We start from the raw sequence: 25,859 nt of genomic DNA, 5'->3' as shown, positions 1-25,859 counted from the left end.
TCAGATGGGAGAAATAAATATACAGAGAAAAGGGCCTGAAAGAATTAAATAAAAAACTGGCCGGCGCCGTGGCTTAACAGGCTAATCCTCCGCCTGCGGCGCCAGCACACCAGGTTGTAGTCCCGGTTGGGGCGCCGGATTCTATCCTGGTTGCCCCTCTTCCAGGCCAGCTCTCTGCTATGGCCCGGGAAGGCAGTGGAGGATGGCCCAAGTCCTTGGGCCCTGCACCTGCGTGGAAGACCAGGAGGAGCACCTGGCTCCTGGCTTCGGATCAGCGAGATGCGCCGGCTGCAATGGCCGTTGTAGAGTGAACCAACGGCAAAAAGGAAGACCTTTCTCTCTGTTTCTCTATCTACTCTGCCTGTCAAAAAAAAAAAAAAAAAAAAAAGAATTAAATAAAAAACTTAATGATGCTGCTTAACATGCCTTAGTGTGTTCAAGGCAGGAGATGAGACTTTAAGATCCCAACTCTACTTGTTAATGAAATTTGTCTGTAAAAAACTACATTGACTAATAAATTTCAGTAATTTCTAAGCTATGAGCTAAAAATTTCTAGGTAGCTAACAATTCTAGACAGCTAACAAATTCTGTTATTTTACTCAGGTAAGAAATTACATGTGAAATACCCAAGTTTAAAGGCCAATCAGGGGGCCAGTGCTGTGGCGTAGCGGGTAAAGCTGCTGCCTACAGTGCTGGCATCCCATATGGGCGCCAGTTCAAGTCCTGGCTGCTCCACTTCCAATCCAGCTCTCTGCTGTGGCCTGAGAAAGCAGTAGAAGACAGCCCAAGTCCTTGGGGCCCTGCACCAGCGTAGGAAACCCGGAAGAAGCTCTTGGCTCCCAGCCTTGGATCAGCTCCGCCAGTGTGGATGGAGGACCCCCCCCCCCCCCGCCTCTCCTTCTCTCTCTGTATAACTCTTTCAAATAAATAAATCAATCTTTTTTTTTTTTTTTAAAGGCTAATCAGCAGGGCACTGGTGCTCTGAAGTCACATGTTACATGTACATTTATCACTTCCATTACAAAAGGTGTCTAAAAAACTGCTTCCTTGCAATTGGAAAGTACAACAAAGTATAGGTTTTTGGGGCCGACGCTGTAGCACAGTAGGTTAAGGCCCCAGCCTGCAGTGCCGGCATCCCATATGGATGCTGGTTCTAGTCCCGGCTGCTCCTCTTCTGATCCAGCTCTCTGCTGTGGCCTGGGAAGGCAGCAGAAGATAGCCCAAGTCCTTGGGCCCTTGCACCCGTGTGGGAGATCAGGACAAAACTCCTGGCTCCTGGCTTTGGATCAGCTCAGCTTTGGCTATTGTGGTCATTTGGAGAGTGAACCAGTGGAACGGAAGACCCCTCTCTCTCTCTGGCTCTACCTCTCGCTGTAACTCTTTCAAGTAAATAAAATCTTTTTTTTTTTTATTAAGTATAGGTTTCTTCTGAGAATATAAATTATTAATCAATGTTTATGACTACACTATGAAACTCCTCTGGGCCAAGAAATGCCAGAGCTGATGCCAACTGAACGCCCTTTTCAGAGAAAGGAACAAAGTGACATTCCATCTTAGATCAAACACACTTCTAAGAACAGGAGATACCATACCAGGTTCCACATTTTTAATGAGCTTTTGTAAACTTTAATAAACCCCTCTTAATGCACTTAAAATAAATTCATCCATTTTTATTTTGGATGAGATCTAAGTAGGTTTAATTTTCCTAGGGAAACAGCATGCTGTCTCATCTTTCTGGAAACTCCCAAAGAAAGCAAAATAAGTATTGATTGGTATAACATATGTAGGAACCTAAAACCCTTAGTCATTTACTGGTTATAAACAGTAGTTATCAAGAGAGAAAAAAAAAAACCTTGCCTGCTTTTCTGTTTCTGGAATTACATGACAGAAATTACTTCTAGGGGCTGGTGTTGTGGCACAGTGGGTTAAGTAGTGGCCTGTGATGTTAGCATCCTTATTGGAGGTGCTGGTTCAAGTCACAGCTGCTCTGTTTCTGATCCAACCCCCAGCTAATGCTCCTGGGAAAGCAGCAGCAGATGGCCCAAGCATTTGGATGGGGTTCCAGGCTTTTGGTATTGGCTTGGCCCAACCCCAGCTGTGGCCATTTAGGGAGTGAACCAGTAAATGGAAGATATCTCTGTCTCGCTCTTTGTTACTCCGCCTTTTAGTTAAATCATTTTTTTAAAAAAAGGATTTCATTAAAAATGAAATTACTTTTGGCAAATATTTTTAGTAATTCAATAAGTGTTATTAAAAATTGTACAACTTTCATATGTATTTCCAGCAAGAATTTTAGAAGTTCTTTTTTTTTTCAAGACTTATTTATTTATTTGGAAGGTAGAGTTACAGAGAGGGGGAAGAGGCAGACAAAGAGATGGAGAACGAAAGAGAGATATCTTCCATCCACTGGTTCACTCCCCAAATGGCCAGGCCAAAGCCAGGAGCCTGGAGCTTCATCCAGGTCTCCCATATGGATACAGGGGCCCATGTACTTGGGCCATCTTTTGCTGCTTTCCCAAGCACATTAGCAGGGAGCTAGATTGGAAGTGGAGCAGCTGAGACTCAAACAGGCACCCATGTGGGATGCTGGTACTACTGGTGGCAGCTTAACCCTGTATGTCACAACGCTGGCCCCTAGAGCTCCTATCCTCCATGCTGCACGAATTGTACTTTCTATGAATTTTACTTTCAGAAAAGAGTTTTGAGCTCCGGACCTCTGTCCCTAACAACAAGTCCTTTAGGAAAAGAGGATCTTATAAAAACAAGCAAACATTTAAGTTCTTATTGAGTTTAGTTTATTTTAGTCCAGAATTTACAAGTTGGAACTAAGCTTTTGCTTTAAGACAAACTGCAATCATTATGGAGCTCTGTGGCCTTTGAGTCCTAATGGACTGCTCAGGGCTGGCCCTGTGGAGTAGAGGGTAAAGCTGCTGCCTGCAATGCCAGCAGCCAATATGGGTGCTGATTGGAGTCTCAGCTGCGCCTCTTCCAATCAAGTTCTCTGCTATGCCCTGGGAAAGCAGTGGAAAATGGCCCAAGTCCTCGGACCCCTGCGCCTCCTGGGAGACCTCTGGAAGAAGCTCCTGGCTCCTGGCTTCAGATCAGCCAAGCTCTGGCTGTGGCAGCCATTTGGGGAGTAAACCAGCAGACAGAAGACTTCTCTTTTTCTCTCTACCTCTCTGTAACTCTATCTTTCAAATAAATAAATCTTTAAAAATATAAGGATGGGGCTGGCACTGTGGTGCAGTAGGTTAATGCCCTGGCCTGAAGCACTGGCATCCCATATAGGCGCTGGTTCGAGTCCTGGCTGCTCCTCTTCCAATCTAGCTCCTTGCTATGGCCTGGGAAAGCAATGGACAGTGCAGCTCTGGCCACTGCAGCCGACTGGGGATGAACATTGGATGGAAGACCTCTCTCCCTCCCATTCCCTCTCTCTCTCTCTCTCTGTAACTCTGACTTTCAAATAAATAAATAAATCTTTAAAAAAATAATGAATTTAACTGCTCAATAGCACAGATAGGCAATCTTGGGCCATATATTTAAACTAACCTGACTTGTGAGCTAAGTCCCAAAACATAGTACCATAATTTGTCCTGATGACTTTTTTTTTTAAATTTTTTTTTATTTTTGACAGGCAGAGTGGACAGTAAGAGAGAGAGACAGAGAAAGGTCTTCCTTTCTCTCTTCTTTTCCTTCCTTCTTCCTTTCCTCCAATGGCCTCCGCGGCTGGCGCACCGCACTGATCCGAAGGCAGGAGCCAGGTACTTCTCCTGGTCTCCCATGAGGTGCAGGGCCCAAGCACTTGGGCCATCCTCCACTGCACTCCCTGGCCACAGCAGAGAGCTGGCCTGGAAGAGGGGCAACTGGGACAGAATCCGGCGCCCCGACCAGGACTAGAACCCGGTGTGCTGGCGCCGCTAGGCGGAGGATTAGCCTGTTGAGCCGTGGCGCCGGCCCCTGATGACTTTTTAAATAATACTGTATTGATCTTCTTTGTGGCAAAAAAAGAATCATAAAATTTTAGAACTGAGAAATGACTTAAAATCTTTAAATGACTATTTCTTCATGTTAATCACAAAAATAATCCATTAGAATTTAAAGTGTGTCCTCAGGCTGGTAGGTTTATAACTCCACACTCCCTCCCCACTTCTTTATGATCTTCTAATTACAAAAGTAGGAATGTGGTTTTTACAATTCAGAAGGACATTAAGTCAAAATCAGAAAAGAAAAGCCCAATTCAAGCTTCTTATAAGAACTCTGACATCCTGTGATGTCAAAACACCTAATCACTCATCTACTAGTTAGCAGCAGAACCAGGAAGAGAGCTTTTGCCTTTGTGCTTTTCTCTTATGTTGCACCAAGGAAGGGTATGTTCCTATGGAAAGTACACCCACTCCCTGACCCTTTGTCTTTGAGATACACCAACATTTAGGAATCCAGAGAAGAGAGGAGGTCAGCAAAGGAGACAGGAGTTTATAATCTAACTGGGGAGACAGAACAAATTAATAAGGAAGGAAATAGCTCCAAATAACATGGGTAATAAGGCTAACACAGTTTCAGAGTAGGGAGTAATCACTGTGGATTATGGGTGGGCTAGGATTTTATCACATCGAATGTGGCAGGGTTAAGTAGGATACACAAAGGCAGACAGAAGGTAAGAAGTGACAACAAGGGCAGGGATGTACATGAAGGACAAGCTGCAGTGGTAAGGGAAAGGTTTTTAATGGGCTTTGCTAAAGGCCAGCCTACCAAGTACCAGTGTCAGGAAGTCTTTAGTGATATTCTAGTCCAGTCACAATGGTATGCTCAGAACCTTCAGCATTTTGTTAATCCATTTCTCCTGCATGATACAAACTCCTTACTCTTCCTGGCCTCTTTAGCAACCAAATCTTCCTGCAAGGCCAGGCCCATCCACACTTCCTCTGTGAAGCCTTCTCTGGTCACTCAGACTCACAATAATTTCTTCTGATCTCCAAACAGTGGTGCATCGTTATTTAAGTAACACTAAAATACTACTCGAGATATTGTTTATCTTTTTATGTAGTATCTAAATAGGTTGTGGCCGGTGCCATAGCTCACTTGGCTAATCCTCCGCCTGTGGCACTGGCACCCCAGGTTCTAGTCCCGGTTGGGGCACCGGAGGATGGCCCAAGTGCTTGGGTCCTGCACCCACATGAGAGACCAGGAGGAAGCACCTGGCTCCTGGCTTCGGAACGGCACAGCACACCAGCCATAGCAGCCATTTGGGGGGTGAACCAATGGAAGGAAGACCTTTCTCTCTGTCTCTCTCACTGTCTAACTCTGCCTGTCAAAAAAAAAAAAAAAAAAAAAAAAAAAAAAAGGTTGTAATCTACTAGTAGGGACTATTTCTTTATATAATGCAGTGTTTCTAGTATAGTGCTTTCCAAGTTGCAGGTGCTCAATAAACATTTGAAGAGTGACTCAGAATTGGAGTTTCAGTAATACAGACCCAGGGAAGTTCATGCTTATAAAGTTTAAGCATACTATGATACTAAGCACCCTAGAAAATGAGCCTTGGAGTACCTGTAGGTTGTGTTAAACACCACCACAGAAAAATCATTCTTCTGATTAGATTAAGTTTTAGTCATGCTAAGGAGTCTGACATTCTGACATTTCCCTTTTGAACAGAAGGAGATTTCTTAGGCTGAGAACCTTTAGAGTCAAATTTTAGTGGTTAGAATTTGATGATTACTTTAGTTCCATCACAAGCTTGCCCAAGGTTGCAGCCAATCACCAAGATTGAAGAGTTGCATCATTTAAGTTTTTCTAGGTTGAGGGTCCTGTATTCCATCTCAAAAGGTAAATTAAAATTCTTTATCTACCTATTCACCAGTGTCACTTTCTGAGCACGCCTCATTGTCAAAGCTATCCCTTCCAGTGTAGGTCAGAAACACTGAGATCTTCTTTGAGTTCTTTCTCTCACCTGCTGATTCTCCTTTTCCATCACTATTTGTTATACAGAGTACGTTCTATATACTGACACAAGTCTGTGGATTTCTTTTTTTTTTTTTAATATTTTATTTTATTTACTTAAGAGGCAGAGTTACAGAGAGAGGTAGAGACAGAGAGAGAGGTCTTCCATCTGCTGGTTCACTCCCCAATTGGCCGCAACAGCCAGAGCTGCGCCAATCTGAAGCCAGGAGCCAGGAGCTTCTTCCGGGTCTCCCACGTGGGTGCAAGGGCCCAAGGATTTGGGCCATCTTCTACTGTTATCCCAGGCCACAGCAGAGAGCTGGACTGAAGAGGAACAACCGGGACTAGAAACTGGTGCCCATATGAGATGCCAGCACCACAGGCAGAGGACTAACCAAGTGCAGCATGGCGCCAGCCCCAAGTCAGTGGATTTCTTTGACACACTTAAAAAATCTTAACTAAGGCTTCCTTTAAGTCTTCAAGTCTATTGATTTCTCTTATTCTGGTTTTTCTCTAATTCATTTACCTACCTATAAAATGTGTATGGTGCAAAATTCCTTCTGTATATTTTGCATGTTGGTTTGGAAATAGAACTGGTCCAGCCAGGACCACAGTAAGTACTATAAAACTGTCTGGAGCATTCAGTTCGAGCTGTTGAAGACCTGACATCCTGATGGGACAGGAAAGATATCTATAGTTCTGCTGAGGTCTACAGACAGTATAACGATTGAATGCCTTATGAAAAACTATTTTCAAAAATCAAAGTGGGGGCAACTGCTTGCAATGCTGACATTCACATTGGAACACCGGTTCAAGTCTGGTTGCTTTGCTACCAGCTAATGCATCTGGGACAGCAGCATATGACAGTCTTAAGTACTTGGGCACCTGCCATCCATTTGGGAGACCAGGATGGAGTTCTTGGCTTCTGGCTTTAGCCTGGCTCATTCCGAGCTGTTGAAGGTGTTTGGGGAGTGAATCAGATGATGGAATATCTCTCTGTCTCTTCCTTTTTCTCTGTATCCCAGAGGTCTTTAAAAGCTCAGGTGGTTACTCACATGCTTAAGATTTTTGTTGCTGTTGTTGTTAAAGACAGAAAATAATTTCCTCCAAATCTTACAAAGTGATCTGTCATACAACTATTTGTTCCAAGTCTAAATGCTTTAAAACCACATGACGGCCGGTGCCACGGCTCACTAGGCTAATCCTCCGCCTGCGGTGCTGGCACACTAGGTTCTAGTCCCGGTTGGGGCGCCAGATTCTGTCCTGGTTGCTCCTCTTCCAGTCAGCTCTCTACTGTGGCCTGGGAAGGCAGTGGAGGATGGCCCAAGTGCTTGGGCCCTACACCCGCATGGGAGACCAGGAGGAAGCACCTGGCTCCTGGCTTCAGATCGGCGCAGCATGCCGGCCATAGCGGCCATTTGGGGAGTGAACCAATGGAAGGAAGGCTTTTCTCTTTGTCTCTCTCTCTCACTGTCTAACTCTGCCTGTCAAAAACAAACAAACAAACAAAAACCAAAAACATGACAATGACAATTTATTATTGACATGTGTTTCGGGGGAAACCTAAAAATATATACCCCTTCTAAATTTGCACATTATCACCAATTACTCTCCTAAGCAACTTGCTTCTAAAATTCAGTGATTTCAGAACTAATCAAATAGCATCTCTAGTTACAGATTCACAATTCAAGTATTTTCAAAGATCTAGTTTTCCATGATTTTCAAGGATTCTGCAGCACTACACTGGAGAAAGTATCTGAGTCATTTTTACTTTTCAGAAGTGCTAGTTTGTGGCTGGCGCCGCAGCTCAATGGACTAATCCTCCGCCTTGCAACGCTGGCACACTGGGTTCTAGTCCCGGTCAGGGCACCGGATTCTGTCCCAGTTGCCCCTCTTCCAGGCCAGCTCTCTGCTATGGCCCGGGAGTGTAGTGGAGGATGGCCCAAGTGCTTGGGCCCTGCACCTGCACGGGAGACCAGGAGAAGCACCTGGCTCCTGGCTTCGGATCAGCGCAATGTGCTGGCCGCAGCACACCTGCTGCGGTGGCCATTGGAGGGTGAACCAACGGCAAAGGAAGACCTTTCTCTCTGTCTCTCTCATTGTCTACTCTGCCTGACCAAAAAAAAAAAAAAAAAAAAAAAAAAAAAAGAAGTGCTAGTTTGTATCTAATAGCCAAAGGGGAAAATCTATTACAAAAAAACCCTCTAAATCAGTAAATTTAATTAGATTAAATGTGCTGATTAAGTTGAAAGATTTTTAAACCATATAAACAAAAATATTTATATAAATGTATCTACAATAGTTTCACCCCACTAGAAATTAGTAGCATTCTATACTTTTTAATGCATTTAACTTGAAAATTCACTTCATATTTTTCTTTTGCTTCCTTAAAATATATAGATAAACATATATTACTAAATCTTGAAAAGTCTGTCTGTAAGAAAGTCATTAATGATTTCAGGAAATTTTTTTTTTTTTTTTTTTTTTTTTTTAGTGGGAGGTAAAACAGCAAGGTTTATTAGGAAGGAACATCTGTAAGGATGGATGGGCACCTCTCCAGACAGAGCCTGAGAGACTGGGGGGGGGGGGGGGGGAGGTTACAGGTTACATGTTGAATGGAGAGATTACACCTGACCAGGCCAGGCGGGCGGCTCAGCAAAGATGCAGAGAGCTGAGCGCCTCAGGAAATATATCTTAATTATGTATCGGTAGCATTCAAAATACACAGGATGGCAAATGCTGTAGCACAAACAACTTAAAAAAGCTTAACTGGGTATATCAGCAATAAATCCTTTCCCTGCCTGAAAGATAATGAGGTGAGAAATTCCCTTCTAATTTCACAAAGGAGACTCAAGTCTGTTGCCAATGAACCCTATCTTAACTACCCTATTTGTCATTTTTCAACTGCACCGCCTTCCCAAATCCCTCTTCCTATCCTCTCCTGACACTTATTAAAATGTGGCTCCACAAGGGTAGGAGTTTTTGTTTTGCTCTTTGATATCCCACAAATGCAGCAAATGACAGGTGCTCAGTAAATAATTCCTGAATGATTAAGTATATATAACAGATATGAGCAACAAGCATATTAGTATGCCATTTAAAGAGAACCATTCTCCAGTTCAGAAAGGAATATTCCTGAATAACGGTATAAACATCCCACCATTTCAGATTACTCAGCTCACTTCAAGACCCTACCTGCCTGAGTGCGTTCCTATGGCCACCACTGTGCCACTTGGATGAAAATCTGCACAGTGTCCTGGTTCCTAGAAGAGAGACAGACAGCTGTTGGGGAGTACATAAGAAAGTCTCCCTAGATCTATGGTGACAGTGGCAAAAACATTTGAAAATAATTCATTTCATATAAACATGGAATTCTAATCAACTTTATAATAGCCAATGAGAAATACATGGGTATGAGAGAAAAAGAATTTTAGAGCTTGGAGGGGATATGCTGGCAGAATGGTGAGAGAAAAGGACCACCAGCTTGTAGCCAGGGAGGGGCACGAAAACAACAAACCACACTTGTATATTTCTTTTAGAGTCTTAAAAGAAATTATATACACCTTTTGTGCCAGAAAAGGTGGATATCTAACTGGGTTAGGGAGAAAATATATTGAGATCATTCAAAAGGAATAGAGTCTGTTAGTGAGCAGCATTTACTGAAACCAACTGCACCACCACATTTCCACAATAATGTATGTTCCATAGACATGTGAAATCTTTATGATTTTTATTACTGAAACTGACAGAAGAATTCAATTTTTTTACCCTGCTAACTTGCTTCCTAAAAGTGGGTTCATGTTACACTTCGAGATGAAATACTGCCCTCTTATTCCATCCCCTCTGAATGCAATGCTTAGTCCTTTTGCCTCTGCTACTCCCAACTGCCAATGTGAAGCACTTCTATGGGGAGATTTTCAATCACATCTTGCTTCACTCACATCTACGAGCCTGGTCCATTCCAGCTTGTGTTCCACTGAATTCCACATGCACACCTGCCTGTCCTGAGCACATGTCAAGAGCAAGTCTTTGAAGGGATGTGTGGCAAGACCCCAGAGCTCATCTGTATGACCCTGAAAATGAAAGGCACTCATTATTATAAAAACCAAAGTGTGTCATCAAAAATATCCAGTTAATAGCTGACATTGGCTTACCTGCACTTCTATTTGGAAGCCATCATTAAATGTTCCCCTCAAAATAAAGTTTCGTGATGTACCTACTAAAAATTGATCTGCCTTCCCTTCTGCTACGGCTCTGATTGTGCCATACTGATCAGGGACCTAGGAAATATAAATGTATGAAGTTACCATATATACACTAACATGCATTAATTATTACCTGAAGACTGCATATACAACTGGAAGCTACTGCGTGGCAATAAATGACGCAATTCCAGATTTGATGACAGAATTCCAAATTTGAAGACAATATGGTAATTCTATGCTAACAGCAACAACATGTTTAGAAAATCTTATTTTATTAGACAGAAATTATACTGTGTTATATTAACATTCTTTGCTTCAGTTAATTTTACATTTATATGATTTCAGAAGAGGTTAGAAACCAAAAAAAAAACAAAACAAAACAAAAAAAAAATTTGATCACATGAAGAATGCAGTCTTGTTTTTGTTAGTTAACATTATTTATTGGCGCTGGTGCTGAGGCACAGGTTAATCTTCTGCCTGTGGCACCGGCATCTCATATGGGCACTGGTTCTAGTCTTGGCTGCTCCTCTTCTGATCCAGCTCTCTGCTATGGCCTAGGAAGGCAGCGGAAGATGGCCCGGGTGCTTGGGCTCCTGTACCCGCATGGGAGACCGGGAAGAACCTCCTGGCTCCTGGCTTTGGATCGGCGCAGCTCCAGCCGTTGCGGCCATCTAGGGAGTGAACCAGTGGAGGGAAGACCTTTCTGTCTCTTCCTCTCACTATAACTCTACCTCTCAAATAAATAAATAAAATCTTAAAAAACCCACATTATTTATTTTTAAGATTTATTTGTTTGAGAGGTAGAGTAATAGAGGGACAGATAGAGAGAAAGGTCTTCCCTCCACTGGTTTACTCCCTAAATGGCCACAATGGCTGGAGCTGGGCCAATCTGAAGCCAGGAGATTCTTCCAGGTCTCCCATGTGGGTGCAAGGGCCCAAGCACTTGGGTCATCTTCTACTGCTTTCCCAGGCCATAATAGAGAGCTGGATCAGAAGAGCAGTAGCAGGGCAGTATCTGAAATGGCACCCATATGGATTGCCGGCACTGCAGGTGGAAGTTTTACCTGTTATGTTACAGCGCCAGTCCTGTAATTAATATTATTTTGAATAAGTCACTTAGTCTAAGAAAATGTCTTTTTCTGTAAGATGGCACAAGAATAAATGTCCTAGCTACTCTTGATTGTTATAAGGATCAAAACATAAAAATAACGTGAAATTTCTTCATGAACTGAAAAACAATACACAGTTTGCCCTCTGTAGCTACAAGTTCTGCATCCTTGGATTCAACCAACAATGAAAAAAAACTGTACCTCTACTGAATACGTAAACTTTTTCCTTTCCATTATACCATACACAATACAGAAAAACAACTATTTACACAGCAATTACATTGCAGTAATAAGTAATATGGAGCTGATTTAACATGTAAGAGAGGAGGTGTGTGGGTTTTAGTATACAGATACTAGGGTCATGTTATATAAGGGACTTGAGAGTCTGGGGAATTTGGTATCCTGGGACCCTGGAACTAATCCTCTAGGAATGCCAAGAGAAGACTGTATCGTATACATAACTGTCATTGGGATGATTCTTTTGGACATCAACTTCAGATTGTATCGCACAGGGCAGGCTCAATCCCTTACTTTCTTTACTCCCTAAAATAGTCTTATCTACTTAAAAAAAAAAGTCATTAGGAGTACTCCATGGAACATCAATTTGAATGTATCAGATATGGTACATTCTTAGGGTTGGTGCTGTGCAGTACCAGCATCCCATATGGGCGCCAGTTCGAGTCCTGGCTGAGCCACTTCCGATCCAGCTCTCTGCTGGGAAAGCAGTAGAAGATGGCCCAGGTCCTTGGACTCTTGCAGTGGAGCGGGAGACCCAGAAGCAGCTCCTGGCTTTGGATTGGTGCAGCTCCAGCCATTGCGGCCAACTGGGGAGTGAACCAGCAGATGGAAGACTTCCCTCTCTCTCTGTCTCTCCTTCTCTCTCTGACTTTCAAATAAATAAATAAATCTTTAATAGATAAAAGTACATTCTTAGTGAATGCTACATTAATGCTGTAATTATCCCAAAGAATGAATCTCAAACAATGTAATTCTCCTTTACAAAGTGGGATCCAAAACACTAAGCATTTAATAAAAAACCTGTATTATAAATGGCAAAAGAAGGAGTAAACAAGATTGGATAGCTTTTTGACTACAAAGGGCTATCAGTTACCTGTGAAAAAAATAAATGATAAAGAAAGTGGCAGGGCTGGTGCTGTGGTGCAGCAGGTTAACATCCTGGCCTGAAGCACTGGCATCCCATATGGGCGCAGGTTCGAAACCTGGCTGTTCCACTTCCAATCCAGCTCTCTGCTATAGCCTGGAAAGCAGCAGAAGATGGCCCAAGTCCTTGGGCTCCTGCACCTAAGTAGGAGACCTGGAAGAAGCTCCTAGCTCCTGGCTTTGGACTGGTGTAGCTCCGGCAGTTGCAGCCAATTGGGGAGTGAATCAGTGGATGGAAAACCTCTCTCTCTTTGTGTAACTCTTTCAAATAAACAAGTAAATCTTTAAAAAACGATAAACAGGCCGGCGCCGTGGCTCAACAGGCTAATCCTCCGCCTTGCGGTGCCGGCATACCGGGTTCTAGTCCCGGTCGGGGCACCGATCCTGTCCCGGTTGACCCTCTTCCAGGCCAGCTCTCTGCTGTGGCCAGGGAGTGCAGTGGAGGATGGCCCAAGTGTTTGGGCTCTGCACCCCATGGGAGACCAGGATAAGCACCTGGCTCCTGCCATCGGAACAGCGCGGTGCGCTGGCCGCAGCGCGCTACCGCGGCGGCCATTGGAGGGTGAACCAACGGCAAAGGAAGACCTTTCTCTCTGTCTCTCTCTCTCTCTCTCACTGTCCACTCTGCCTGTCAAAAATAAAAAAACAAAACAAAAAAAACGATAAACAAAGTGGCATTTCAACTATGCATTTAAGGTTATGATAAAGCAACTTCTTTACTATCTGTCTTGTTGGAAATAAAAATCCAAAAGCAGTTCTCTCAGGATTCTCTTCTTCAGAGAATGTGTTTAGAAAGCATATAATGTGTAGAAAAGCACTGAGCACACATTCAAAATTTAAATCCCCCCCAAAAAAGAAGAAACATTAAACTCAGTGAGCTTTCCTCTTGCTTTAATAATCACTGGTCTAAAATATTCTTTTAATCACTTTACTTTCTGAAGCACCAATTCAACTAGCAAATTTTCACTGTGTACACATCTTGCTCGGGTTTAATAGTTACACTTGGTCTATGCCATGTAGCAGGCGCGAGCACACACACACACACACACAGAGGTAATTAACAATCATTAAGCTCACTCTTCTAAAATATTATTTTCAAAATAAAACAAAGAAAATAAAAAAATTATTTTCAAAATTTAAAGTTTAAACTGCTGATTTTGTATGCTTTGGGCTTGGACAGAGTATTCAATGAACATGCTGAATAATTTTGGACCACTAAAAATATCTCATAAATAAACAATAAGCAAGTTAATCATTCTATCCAGCCTTTATTCTGTTTGATCTTTTATTTTTTCAAATTATTATTATTATTTTTTAATTTGACAGGTAGAGTTAGACAGTGAGAGAGAGAGAGAAAAGTCTTCCTTCCGCTGGTTCACTCCCGAAATGGCCGCCAGGGCCAGTGCTGCGTCGATCCAAAGCCAGGAGCCAGGTGCTTCTTCCTGGTCTCCCATGTGGTGCAGGGCCCAAGCACTTGGGCCATCCTCCACTGCCTTCCCGGGCCACAGCAGAGAGCTGGACTGGAAGAGGAGCAACTGGGACTAGAACCTGGCGCCCATATGGGATGCCGGCGCTGCAGGCAGAGGATTAACCAAGTGAGCCAGGGTGCCGGCCCCTCAAATTAATTTTTTTAAATGAACGGTCTTTTTTTTTCTTAAATAAGGTTATCCTAAAGGCAATTAAAAACTCTGTTCCATGGAATGGAATGAAATTCTAAGTATGTATAGCAATTTTCAAAAAAAGTATAAGTTTTCTTAATGTGAGACAAAATATATGAATTGAGAGGTTTAACATTTTTATGATTTGCTTTCTTTCCATCCTTACCTCTATTTCTCTTTCAGGATTCAGATCATGATCCCACAGAATTATTTTTCTGTCTTTCCCTCCTCCAGTTAATATCATCCCATTTCTCATCTGACAAAGTGTGAACACACTGCCATCATGAGCTTTGATTTGCTTGCTGATCTGATATACACCTAATATGAAAAGGGAAAAATAAAAATATTAGTGATAAAACTTTTTTTTTAAAGATTTATTTATTTATTTGAAAAGCAGAGTTACAAAAAAAAGGGGAAAAAAAGCAAAGCAAAGCAGAGTTACAGACAGAGGAAGAGGCAGAGATTTTCAATCCACTAGTTCACTTCCCAAATGGCTACAGCAGCCAGGGCTGGGCCAGGCCAAAGCCCAGAGCCATGAACTTCATCCGAGTCTCCCACATGGGTATAGGGGCCCAAGCACTTGGGTCATCTTTCACTGCTTTCCCAGGTGCATTAGCAGGGAGCCATATAGAAAGTGAAGCAGCTGGGACTTGAAGTGGCACCCATATAGGATGCTGGCAGTGCAAGCAGCAGCTTGACCCGCTACAACACAGTGCCAGCCCCTAGTGATAAATTTTTACAAGACTTCAGTGAATCAGCAGATGGAAGATTTCTCTCTCTTTCCCTCTAACTCTGCCTTTCAAGTAAACAAATCTTTTTTTTTTTTTAACTTTTATTTAATGAATATAAATTTCCAGTGTACAGCTTATGGATTACAATGGCTTCCCCCCCCCATAACTTCCCTCCCACCCGCAACCCTCCCCTCTCCCGCACCCTCTCCGCCTTCCATTTGCATCAAGATTCATTTTCAATTCTCTTTATATACAGAAGATCAATTTAGTATAAAGATTTCAACAGTTTGCACCCACATAGAAACACAAAGTGAAACATACTGTTTGAGTACTAGTTATAGCATTAAATCACAATGTACAGCACATTAAGGACAGAGATCCCACATGAGGAGCAAGTACACAGTGGCTCCTGTTGTTGACCCAACAAATTGACACTCTAGTTTATGGCGCCAGTAACCATCCTAGGCTGTCGTCATGAGTTGCCAAGGCTATGGAAGCCTTCCAAGTTTGCCGACTCTGATCATATTTAGACAAGGACATAAAAGACAGAGTGAGGATAGTAACCAATGATCCTAAGAGTGGCATTTACCAGGTTTGAACAATTATACAGCATTAAGTGGGGAAGAGGACCATCAGTACACACATGTTGGGAGTAGAGCCATTGGTGGTAGAGTAGAGGTTATGATTACAAAGGAATGAGGCCCAAGTGCACTAGACAGGGCCTAGAACAAAGGACAGAGTCATTATTAGAGGAGCTAAGAAAGGTGCTGTCTAAGCTACAATTAAGTTTTCTGATTGAGAGGCAAATAGAACCTGATAGAAGGGGCTTGATAATAATCTGGTGGGCTTTAGGCCTTGTAAATTCAGAGGCCCAGACCTATCTATCTCTTCACATGGGGTATATCCTAAGGGAGGTGTGAACCTCCTAGGGGAAGGCACTCTGTTGACTTTCATTACTTGGCTGGCCTGGGAGGAGAGCTGGCCAGCTGGAAGTAAACAAATCTTTAAAAAAATAAAAAAGAACAAAAAGAATCCTACCTCAATGTTCCTTTATTTTTTTTTTATGTTTTTTTTTTTTGACAGGCAGAGTGGACAGTGAGAGAGAGAGACAGAGAGAAAGGTCTTCCTTTGCCGTTGGTTCACCCTCCAATGGCCGCAGTGGCCGGCACGCTGCGACCGGTGATCTGAGGGCAGGAGCCAGGTGCTTCTCCTGGTCTCCCATGCAGGTGCAGGGCCCAAGCACTTGGGCCATCCTCCACTGCCTTCCCAGGCCACAGCAGAGAGCTGGCCTGGAAGAGGGGCAACCGGGACAGAATCCGGCGCCCTGACCGGGACTAGAACCCGGTGTGCTGGTGCCGCAAGGCAAAGGATTAGCCTATTGCGCCGGCCCTCAATGTTCCTTTAACTTTCTTGTTAAGGTAACAGTGATACTATTCAATGTTTAATAACCACTGTTCACCTGGAAGTCAACAGCGCCAAGAATGACCTTTTTTATTTGCAGATGTGGGGATCTGGGAAAGGTACTGAGGCAAAGGAGGACCCTGGAAGCTCTGAGTAGAGAAAAATTTCAGTCTTTTATTAACTAGTCCAACTATACCAATGTGATGCTTAATTGACAACCCAGCTTTCTTAATTGCCTATACCATTTTACTTAGGGTGGGCAATGTGGGCACATAAAAAATAATTTTAAGTACAACTCATGTAAAATAATTGATACTTCGCCCTGTGCCCCCAAAATATCAGATTCTCTTTCTTAAGAGTAAGGATAAGATTATAGAGAGGGAGGAGATGTACAGTTTGGGACATGCTCAATCGGACTTGCCCCAAATGGTGGAGTTAGAAAAGTGCCAGGGGATTCCAATACAATCCCATCAAGGCGGCATGTACCAATGCCATATCACTAGTCCAAGTGATCAATTTCAGTTCACAATTGATCACACTGATAGGTATAAGAGTCAAAGGGATCACACAAACAAGACTAGTGTCTGCTAATACTAACTGATAGACTCAAAAAGGGAGAGAATGATCCAACATGGGAAGCGGGATACACAGCAGACTCATAGAATGGCAGATGTCCTAAACAGCACTCTGGCCTCAGATCAGCCCTTAAGGCATTCGGATCTGGCTGAAGAGCCCATGAGAGTATTTTAGGCATGGAAAGTCAAGACACTCTGGAAAAAAAAAAAAAAAAAAAAAAAAAAAAAAAAAAAAAAAAACCTAAATGAAAGATCTCTGCGAGTGAGATCCCAGTAGAAAGAACAGGGCCATCAAAGGAGGTACCTTTCTCTGAAGGGAGGAGAGAACTTCCACTTTGACTGTGACCTTGTCTGAATAAGATTGAAGTTGGAGAACGCAAAAGGCTTCCACACCCTTGGCAACTCATAACTAGAGCCTAGGGAGATTACTGACGCCATAAACAAGAGTGTCAAATTGTTAAGTGAACAACAGGAGTCACTGTGTACTTACTCCTCATGTGGGATCTCTGTCCTTAATATGTTATCCAATGTGAATTAATGCTATAACTAGTACTCAAACAGTATTTCACACTTTATGTTCTGTGTCGGTGCAAACTGTTGAAATCTGTTCTTAATATATACTAAATCGATTTCTGTATTAAAGATAATTGAAAATGAATCTTGATGTGAATGGAATGGGAGAGGGAGCGGGAGATGGGAGGGAAGTTAAGGGGGGGGGGGGAAGCCATTGTAATCCATAAATTGTACGTTGGAAATTTATATTTACTAAATAAAAGTTCAAAAAAAATTATAGAATCGAAACCCTTTTCTTTGGTATTCACAGAGTCTAACCCAGAGAAGCTCTTTAGCTAGTCAGTAAGGTGGTATATCAAGATTGAAACTTGGGAAGATGATACCTTGCAGAATTAGGTACTAGGTTCAAACTGGGAAGGTAGACCCTTGTTTAAATATGGCCAAAGAAGGCAAATAAAAACCTGATACCTTGGAAAAATTAGAAACTTACAAGTTTAGTTTTTCTTTCTCTAAAATTGTTTATCAGCCAATGAATGGATAAACAAAATGTGGCATGTCCAGAAACGGAATAGCAGTCAGCCCCAAAAACGATGTATGGTGGCCGGCGCTGTGGCTTAACAGGCTAATCCTCCGCCTACGGCGATGGCACACCGGGTTCTAGTCCCGGTCAGGGTGCCGGATTCTATCCCAGTTGCCCCTCTTCCAGGCCAGCCCTCTGCTATGGCCCGGGAAGGCAGTGGAGGATGGCCCAAGTCCTTGGGCCCTGCACCCGCATGGGAGACCAGGAGAAGCACCTGGCTCCTGCCTTCGGATCAGCAAGATGCGCCGGCCGCAGCAGCCATTGGAGGGTGAACCAACGGCAAAGAGGAAGACCTTTCTCTCTGTCTCTCTCTCTCACTGTCCACTCTGCCTGTCAAAAAAAAAAAAAAAAAAAAAAGTATGGTGACATGCTACAATACAGATGAACCCTGGAAACACTATGAAAGAAGGGAGTAAAAAAAAACCCACATCTTATGACTCCATTTGTATGAAACGTCCACAACAGAAAAATCCAGAGACCAAAAGTGGTTGGTTAGGGACTGAGGGGAGGGAGGAATAGGGACTAGAGTTAGGTACCGGGTTTCCTTTGAGGGTAATGAAAATGTTCTGGAATTATATGGTGGTGATGGTTGTGACACTGAATATACTCAAACTCAGAATTATACACTTCAAAAGGATAAATCTTATGATACATAACATCTCCACATAGCTGTTACTGAGATTGTTCTCTTTTTTCATCTTTATATTTGAACCACCACTAGATTTTTAAGTTTTTAAAGATTTATTTATTTATTTTAAAGAGTTACACAGAGAGAACAGAAACAGAGAGAGAGAGGTCTTCCATCCGCTGGGTTCACCCCCCAATTGGCCAATCCGAAGCCAGGAGCTTCTTCCAGGTCTCCCACGCGGGTGCAGGGGCCCAAGGACTTGGGCCATCTTCTACTGGTTTCCCAGGCCACAGCAGAGAGCTGGATGGGAAGTGGAGCAGCCGGGACTTGAACCAGTGCCCATATGGGATATCGGTGCTTCAGGCCAGGGCGTTAACCTGCTGCGCCACAGCGCTGGCACCTAGATTTTTAAAATTAACTACAATTTATAGGGCTTTTGTATTAAAAATCATCAATAGCTGACTCTGAAAACTATCTCTGTGGGAGAGTATGAGTGGTTCAAATAGTTCACAGATGGGTGTAACTGGCAGGTAGCAAAGAAAGGGTTTGCTTGATTTAGCGGAGCAGGGAGCAGAACTCCAACAAACTTGCTATTCAATCATGAGCCTCCAGTCACATCAACATTCATCATCTAAAAGTATCTTTTAAGCTCTGAACGGCACAGTTGTGTTTGGTGGGATATCCAATGACTTATCACTGCTCTGACTGCTTTCATACCGATCATGAGAGAGAGGACATCTGAGAGATGTGAATTTTTGGACACTATCGTTGCCTTTATTTGGGTATTACAAAAAAAGCAAATTTTAGTTTTATTTCTGTATGCATGTTCAGATTAACAATAGTCTGAAAATATTATTTGTAAATTATAAAAGCAGGAGTGCAGTTTCAAAATTTACCACCAGAATGTGGAAAATGAAATAAAGTTTTTCTGTTCTTAATTCAGGCTCTTATCTCTAAGCATAACAAAAGACTCCCCCAGAGTGATAGAATGATAGAAAACAATTTTCTCATGGGTCTCTATTTCTGATATTTCAGTTTAAACCAACAGTATTTGAAATGGTTGCCAAGAAAAATAATTATCTTCGAATTAAAACCTACTTTATCTCCAGGTTTAATAATATGGTTAACTATCTAAGTTTAACCAGAAATCTTTCCTCTCCCCTTTCTTCCCACCTCTAACAGAAATAGTTTCCATAAAGATGAAGTTTACCTTGCCAGCCAAATAAAGATGTCTGGAGAGCTTTCTGTGCCTGTTTAACTACGTGAGAACACTTTAAAATGTTCATGGAACAAGAGTTAGAAGATTTAATGGGGCCAGCACTGGGGCGTAGAAGGCTGGGCCTCCACCTACTATGCTGGCACCCTATATGGGTGCTGGTTCAAGTCTTGGCTGTTCCACTTCTGATGTCTCTGGAAAGGCAGCGGCAAATGGTCCAAACCTTTGTGTCCCTTCACACATATGGGAGACAGGAAGAGGGCCCTGGCTCTTAGCTTTGGCCTGGCCCAGCCCTGGCCATTGTGGCCATTTGGGGCGTAAATCAATGAATGAAGGCTCTCGATATCTCTCTCTCTGTATCTCTGCCTTTCAAATATGAATACATAAATCTTAAAAAAAAAAAAAAAAAAAGATAGGTTTGCCTTGGTGTAAAAAGTTTTGAAATCCATATACATGAGGGGGTCTTCAAAGGGGTAACAGGAAATGCTTTTTATGGGGGGGGGAAAAAAAAAAGGTATTGACTTAAAAAAGTTTTTGCACCAAAATAAGCTTTTATTTCCATTGTTCCATGAACTTTTTGAAGTTCTCTCATAGACTCAAATATCAGGGAGATTTTAAATTTTATGTATTTTCTTAGCATTTCTGCAAATGTGCCCTTGATGAATATTTAAAGGGCAGATAAAATGGTGCTATTTCTTAGTTCCTAAGACAAAATTTAACAAATACTGAAACGTTTTAATGCTGCTGTATATCCTCTCAACGTTGCTCCCACTCTTAAATATTATGAATTATGCCATATAATGATAATCTGAAACTTCATATATATAGGAAATAAAATGGCTTGGAAGCATGAAGCAAACATATAGATGGCTGATGAGGCATAGAATATAGTTTTGGTTTATTTCCTATTTACTACAGTTAAAAGGATTACCTATAAAATTATACTTTTGCCATCCCAAAATGTTCTTTTATGAGCCATGATACAAAGTGTACACAAATTTTGGCTGGTAACCTACCTGAGGTACAAAAATGTCACACTTGGGAACATGCAAACAATCAATCTACTGAAATTTGGGAGCAGGATTTTTTTTTTCTTTTTGACAGGCAGAGTGGATAGTGAGAGAGAGAGAGACAGAGAGAAAGGTCTTCCTTTGCCGTTGGTTCACCTTCTAATGGTCGTCGTGGCTGGCGCGCTGCGCCTGGCGCACCACGATTATCCAAAAGCAGGAGCCAGGTGCTTCTCCTGGTCTCCCGTGCAGGTGCAGGGCCCAAGTACTTGGGCCATCCTCCACTGCACTCCCGGGCCATAGCAGAGAGCTGGCCTGAAAGAGGGGCAACCGGGACAGAATCCGGCGCCCCGACCGGGACTAGACCCCAGTGTGCTGGCGCCGCTAGGCGGAGGATTAGCCTGTTGAGCCACGGCGCCAGCCTTGGGAGCAGGATTTTTAATATAGAAACTCTAGGCATCTGGTTCAGTCTAGGTTTCTACATTTCTTTCACTGCACTCACCAAATCCTTCCCAGCCATACTTATAGAATTGGAAATCCCAAATAAAACAAAATTCTTAGCAACTTTCTCATAATAGTTTCAATCAACAGGCCATTTTGTATATCCAGAACCTATGCTATGAGATTGTTTCCTGTTTGTATATATACAGATTTTCTTGGTACAGAGGCTAAGCCACAAATTTTTCTGACAAAAACAAACACCTCTGAACCTCTCCCTGTCCCTTACCTGAAAACACAACATTAAGACTAATGGAAGGGGTACATTTATTCACAAACTTGCCTCGCTGTTGGAGGATATGGCAACAATTTAAAAGTTGCTATTTTCATACACTACTCTTACCGGCATTTCTGGTACTGAACAAATGTGCCCAAGAAAAAAAGAGGAATAATGGGAGGGCATCGGCACAGTTAAGATGCCGCCTGGGATGCCCGCATCCCATACCAGAGTGCCTCATTTTGAGTTCTGGCTCTGCTTCCCATTCCAGCTTCCTGCACATGCGCACCCTGCGAGGAGCAGGTGACAGCTCAAGTACTTGGGTCCTTGTCACCCATGTGGGAGACCCGGAATAGGTTCCCAACTCCTGGGTTTGGGCCTAGCCACAGCCCCAGCTGTTACAGAAATTTGGGGAATGATTTTCTTTCTTTAAAAAAAATAAAAACATAAGAGAGGTAGAGAGAGAGAGAGGAAAAAAACAAACAAAAAATCAGGGATAATTAAAATACTATATCTAGCATATAACACCTAAAAAATACAGTATCAAACCCAATCAATCATTGTAGGACAGACACGAACCCTTAGGGCCCAAGGGTGGAAAGCCATGGTTTGGATGTGGTTTGTCCTTAAAGCATTCATGTGCTGGAAAGCTGGGCTTCAGTGTGGTGAAGTTGGGAGATGGGACCTTTGGGGGGACTGATTATTCCTCACATTCCTGAGGGTGTACTCTCTAAAAGGGTTACTTCTTTTGTACCCTAGTTAGTTCTCATGAGAGCATTGTGAGCCTGAGCTGAGCCTCACCTCTCTGCTTCCAGGACTGAGAGGTGATTATCTGCTTCCACCTGGACTCTTTCATCGCCTTCCTCCATGATGTGATACAGATGAAAGGACCCTCAACCAGAACTGGGCTGATACTAGCACCATGCCCTCAAACCTCCAAAACAGTGAACTAAATAAAGCTCTTTCTTCAGAAGTTAAAAAAAAAAAAAACACACAATCATAATACAACTATAATACTAAATTTAAATTCTGCATTTCAGTGAAATAATACTTTAATCAATACCACTCCACTTTTATTTCTACACTGATATCCAAAGGTAAAAAAGTTATTTCCTTAATAAAATGCAAGACAAATGATTTTCAAACAGTACCAAATGCTAGTCCTGAGAATGATCACTGGAGAAGACAGACACATAAACTGGGTCTTTCTCTCCAAGCAGGGGAACAGGGATTCCCTTATTCACAACTTAGAATGATTTCCATGGTCTGAGAGAGAGAGGGAACTGTCAGATGTACAGGGAACAGTGGATGAACAAGAGAAGTCAGCACATGCTTTCTACCAATCCCCAGGGGAAAGGTCTCAGGACCCTCAGGTTGGTTCCCCATCACGTCCCTTTTCTCTCTCTCTTTGGTGGATTCTTAGGGACTGACTGCCCTACTAGTTCTTTTTCTCTGGCTACCACCTATCATTTTTCTCTGTTCCTTGTCTATTGATTTTAATCCAAGGTCTCCAATTTTTCGCTCATAATTTTCTACTATGAAAGAAGTACATGATACTCTGGATATTCTTTCCAAGTTTTACTGTTGTTAAATGATATGAAAAAATGACGTGGGAAAATGGTTATTTTCAACGTCCCTTCTCTATTTAAGATTTACTAATTTATTTATTTGAAAGATAGAGCAACAGAGAGACACACAGAGAGATCATCTATCTGCTGGTTCATACTCCAAATGTCTGCAAATGCCAGGTCTGGGCTAGGTTGAAGCCAGGAGCCATAAACTCCATCCAGGTCTCCCACATGAATAGCAGGGCCCAAGCACTTGGGTCATCTTTCACTGCCTCCTAGGTGCACTAGCAGGAAGCTGAATCAGAAGTGGAGCAGTCATGACTCAAACTGACACTCCAATATCGGGGCATCACAATCGGTAGCTTACTCCACTGCATCACAATGCAGGCTCCCCTCCTACTTTTTCTCCCATCTACCATAGAAAGAGCAAAATGGACCTATGTATTTGATTGCAAATCGAACTTAAGAATAGCATATGTCTGTATTTTTAAAAATTTTTACAGCTTTTATTTGATTATTTATATGAAAGGCAGAGTTACACAAAGACAGAAGGAGAAACAGAGATTTTCCATCTGCTGGTTCACTCCCCAAATGGCCGCCAACAACCAGGAGAGGCCAAGCCACAGCCAAGAGCTTCATCTACATATCCCACGTGGGTGGCAGGGACCCAGGCACTTGAGCCATGTTCTGCTACTTTCTTAGCAAATTAGTAGGGAGCTGGTTCAGAAGTGGAGTAGCCAGGACTTGAACCTGTGCCCATATGGGATACCAGTGCTGCAGGCCATCACTTTTTTAACTTGCTGTGTCACAGCACTGCCCCTTATTCTGTATTTCTAAGGAAAACTGATCTGAGGTACAGCTGAATGAATTCCAAAGCTACCACTAAAGCTAAGAAAAGGGGATGTAGTGAGAAAAATAAAGAGAAGGGGACTAACCTTACTTTACTGACCTTACTCATTTTTTTCTCCCCTATCCCATTTTTATCATTTGGTTGTGCATTTTGCCTTCAGAGAAATCCCAGCATCAGCCCAGGGGAGAGCAAACATCTATACTTTTTAAATTAACATTTACATATTATAATCTGTACCAACTCTCTTCACTTTGCATTAACGCCCTGGAGGGGTAAGTTCAGTGTAGTTAAATATATATTATATAAACATAATGAATAACTGGATAAATAATTTCAATTTCTTAAAAAAGATCATTGCAAAGAACATTAACAACAAAAGGTATGTTGGTGTGTCTCATATTGTGCATATATTGTTCTTTGTCTCCTGGTCTGGGCAAGAGATAGGACTGCAACAGCTCTGTGTGAGAATTATAAGGAAGCGGTTTACTAATATGAGAACATTGTACCTTTCGGTCCTTTCCCAGGTGTTGGCTCTACAGTAGTTTTGCTCCATATAAGCATGACTCCACCGGAGTCTCCAGTAAGAACATCTCCATTGCCCAAGAATGCTAAACACTGCACAAATTTTGGTTTTTCATATTTCTATAAGAAAAAAATGAGAATTTTCAGTTTCTCCTATGAAGATTTTTGAAAATCACAGTTTTATACAGCTAATGAAGCTCTAACATTTTGGATCCTTACCCCAAAAATTCCCTGTTTTCTTGTTAGTGAATTGCCACTCCAGGTCCAGAAAAAAATATGGGATTTACCACATGTTATTATGGTATTTGCATCTGTTGGGTGAAACTCCACAGCCAAAACAACTTCATTTGTTGTCTGTGAGAAGAGAAAAAATTTTAGATAAATATACACCCATATCTCTACCAAGTACCAATTACAGCTACTGACAAATCAAGGTGAAAAAGTTTTAAGAAATGCCTTTTCTTCCAATATTTATTTTCCTGAAAAACTGTAGTTAACATATTTTTTAAATAAAAATTTCAATTTGATATCCCTGTACTATTTTAACACCTTTTATATTATTTTTAAAAAGGATTTATTTATTTTAAAGGCAGAGTTACAGAGGGAGGAGGTGGGAGTGAGATCCACCATCTGCTGGTTCATTCCCCAAATGGCTGTAGCAGCCAGGGGTAGGCCAGCCCGAAGCCAAGAGCTTCTTCTATCACATTGATGGCAGGGGTCCAAGCAGCTGCACCATCTTCTGTTGCTTACTCAGGCATGTTAGCAGGGAGCTGGATAGGAAGAAGAACAGCTTGAACTGGCACTCATATGGAATGATGGCATTGTAGGCAGCAGCTTGACCCCCTACACTATTTTTGAAAACTACACTTGGGGCCAATGTATTGTAGAGTTGGTTAAGCTACCGCCTATGTTGCTAGTATCCCATATGAGTGCTAGTGGGAGTTTCGGCTGCTGTGCTGCCAATTGAGTTCCCTGCCAATACACCTGTAAAGGCAATGGAAGACAGTCCAAGAACTTGGGCCCCTGCCACTCATGTGGGAGATCCAGATGAAGTTTCTGTCTTCTGGCTATGGCTTGGATCAGTCCTGGCTGTGGCCATGTGGGGATTGAACCACAAGATGGAAGATTCTCCTTCTCTAACTTCCATTCAAATGAATAAATAAATCATAAAAAACAAATAAAAAAAGAGCTTTGCACTAGGAAGACATTTAAATGAGATACTTTAGATTATTTTCATTTCTTGCACATTCAGGAAAAGTATGCTAAAACCATCAAATGCAAACAGTGTACATTGTTTAAAAGACACCGTCATTTTTTAAAAAAAGATTTATTTATTTACTTGAAAGTCAGAGTTACACAGAGAGAGGAGAGAGAGAAAGAGAGGTCTTCCATTTGCTGGTTCACTCCCCAATCAGCCACAATGGCTGGAGCTGCAGCGATCTGAAGCCAGGAGCCAGGAGCTTCTTCCTGGTCTCCCACGTGGGTG

General features: G+C 42.3%; 1 protein-coding gene across 4 annotated transcripts in view; it reads right to left on the bottom strand.

Moving 5' to 3' along the window:
• EML4 (EMAP like 4) overlaps positions 1 to 25,859 on the bottom strand; it is a 174,651-nt gene that overhangs the window by 19,130 nt on the left and 129,662 nt on the right. For all 4 annotated transcript variants that reach the window (XM_062209337.1, XM_062209338.1, XM_062209339.1 and 1 more), the window contains 6 exons: positions 24,593 to 24,727; positions 24,358 to 24,493; positions 14,234 to 14,385; positions 10,089 to 10,214; positions 9,876 to 10,007; positions 9,130 to 9,197 (listed from right to left, as the gene is read on the bottom strand). In XM_062209337.1, the coding sequence (XP_062065321.1) occupies positions 9,130 to 9,197; positions 9,876 to 10,007; positions 10,089 to 10,214; positions 14,234 to 14,385; positions 24,358 to 24,493; positions 24,593 to 24,727 (749 nt within the window). The remainder of the gene's footprint in view (positions 1 to 9,129; positions 9,198 to 9,875; positions 10,008 to 10,088; positions 10,215 to 14,233; positions 14,386 to 24,357; positions 24,494 to 24,592; positions 24,728 to 25,859) is intronic.

This window comes from Lepus europaeus, chromosome 13, assembly GCF_033115175.1.
Source record: "Lepus europaeus isolate LE1 chromosome 13, mLepTim1.pri, whole genome shotgun sequence".
Classification (NCBI taxonomy): Eukaryota; Metazoa; Chordata; class Mammalia; order Lagomorpha; family Leporidae; genus Lepus; species Lepus europaeus.
Note: the sequence above shows the minus strand (reverse complement) of the source record. Positions and strands in the feature narration are given on the sequence as shown.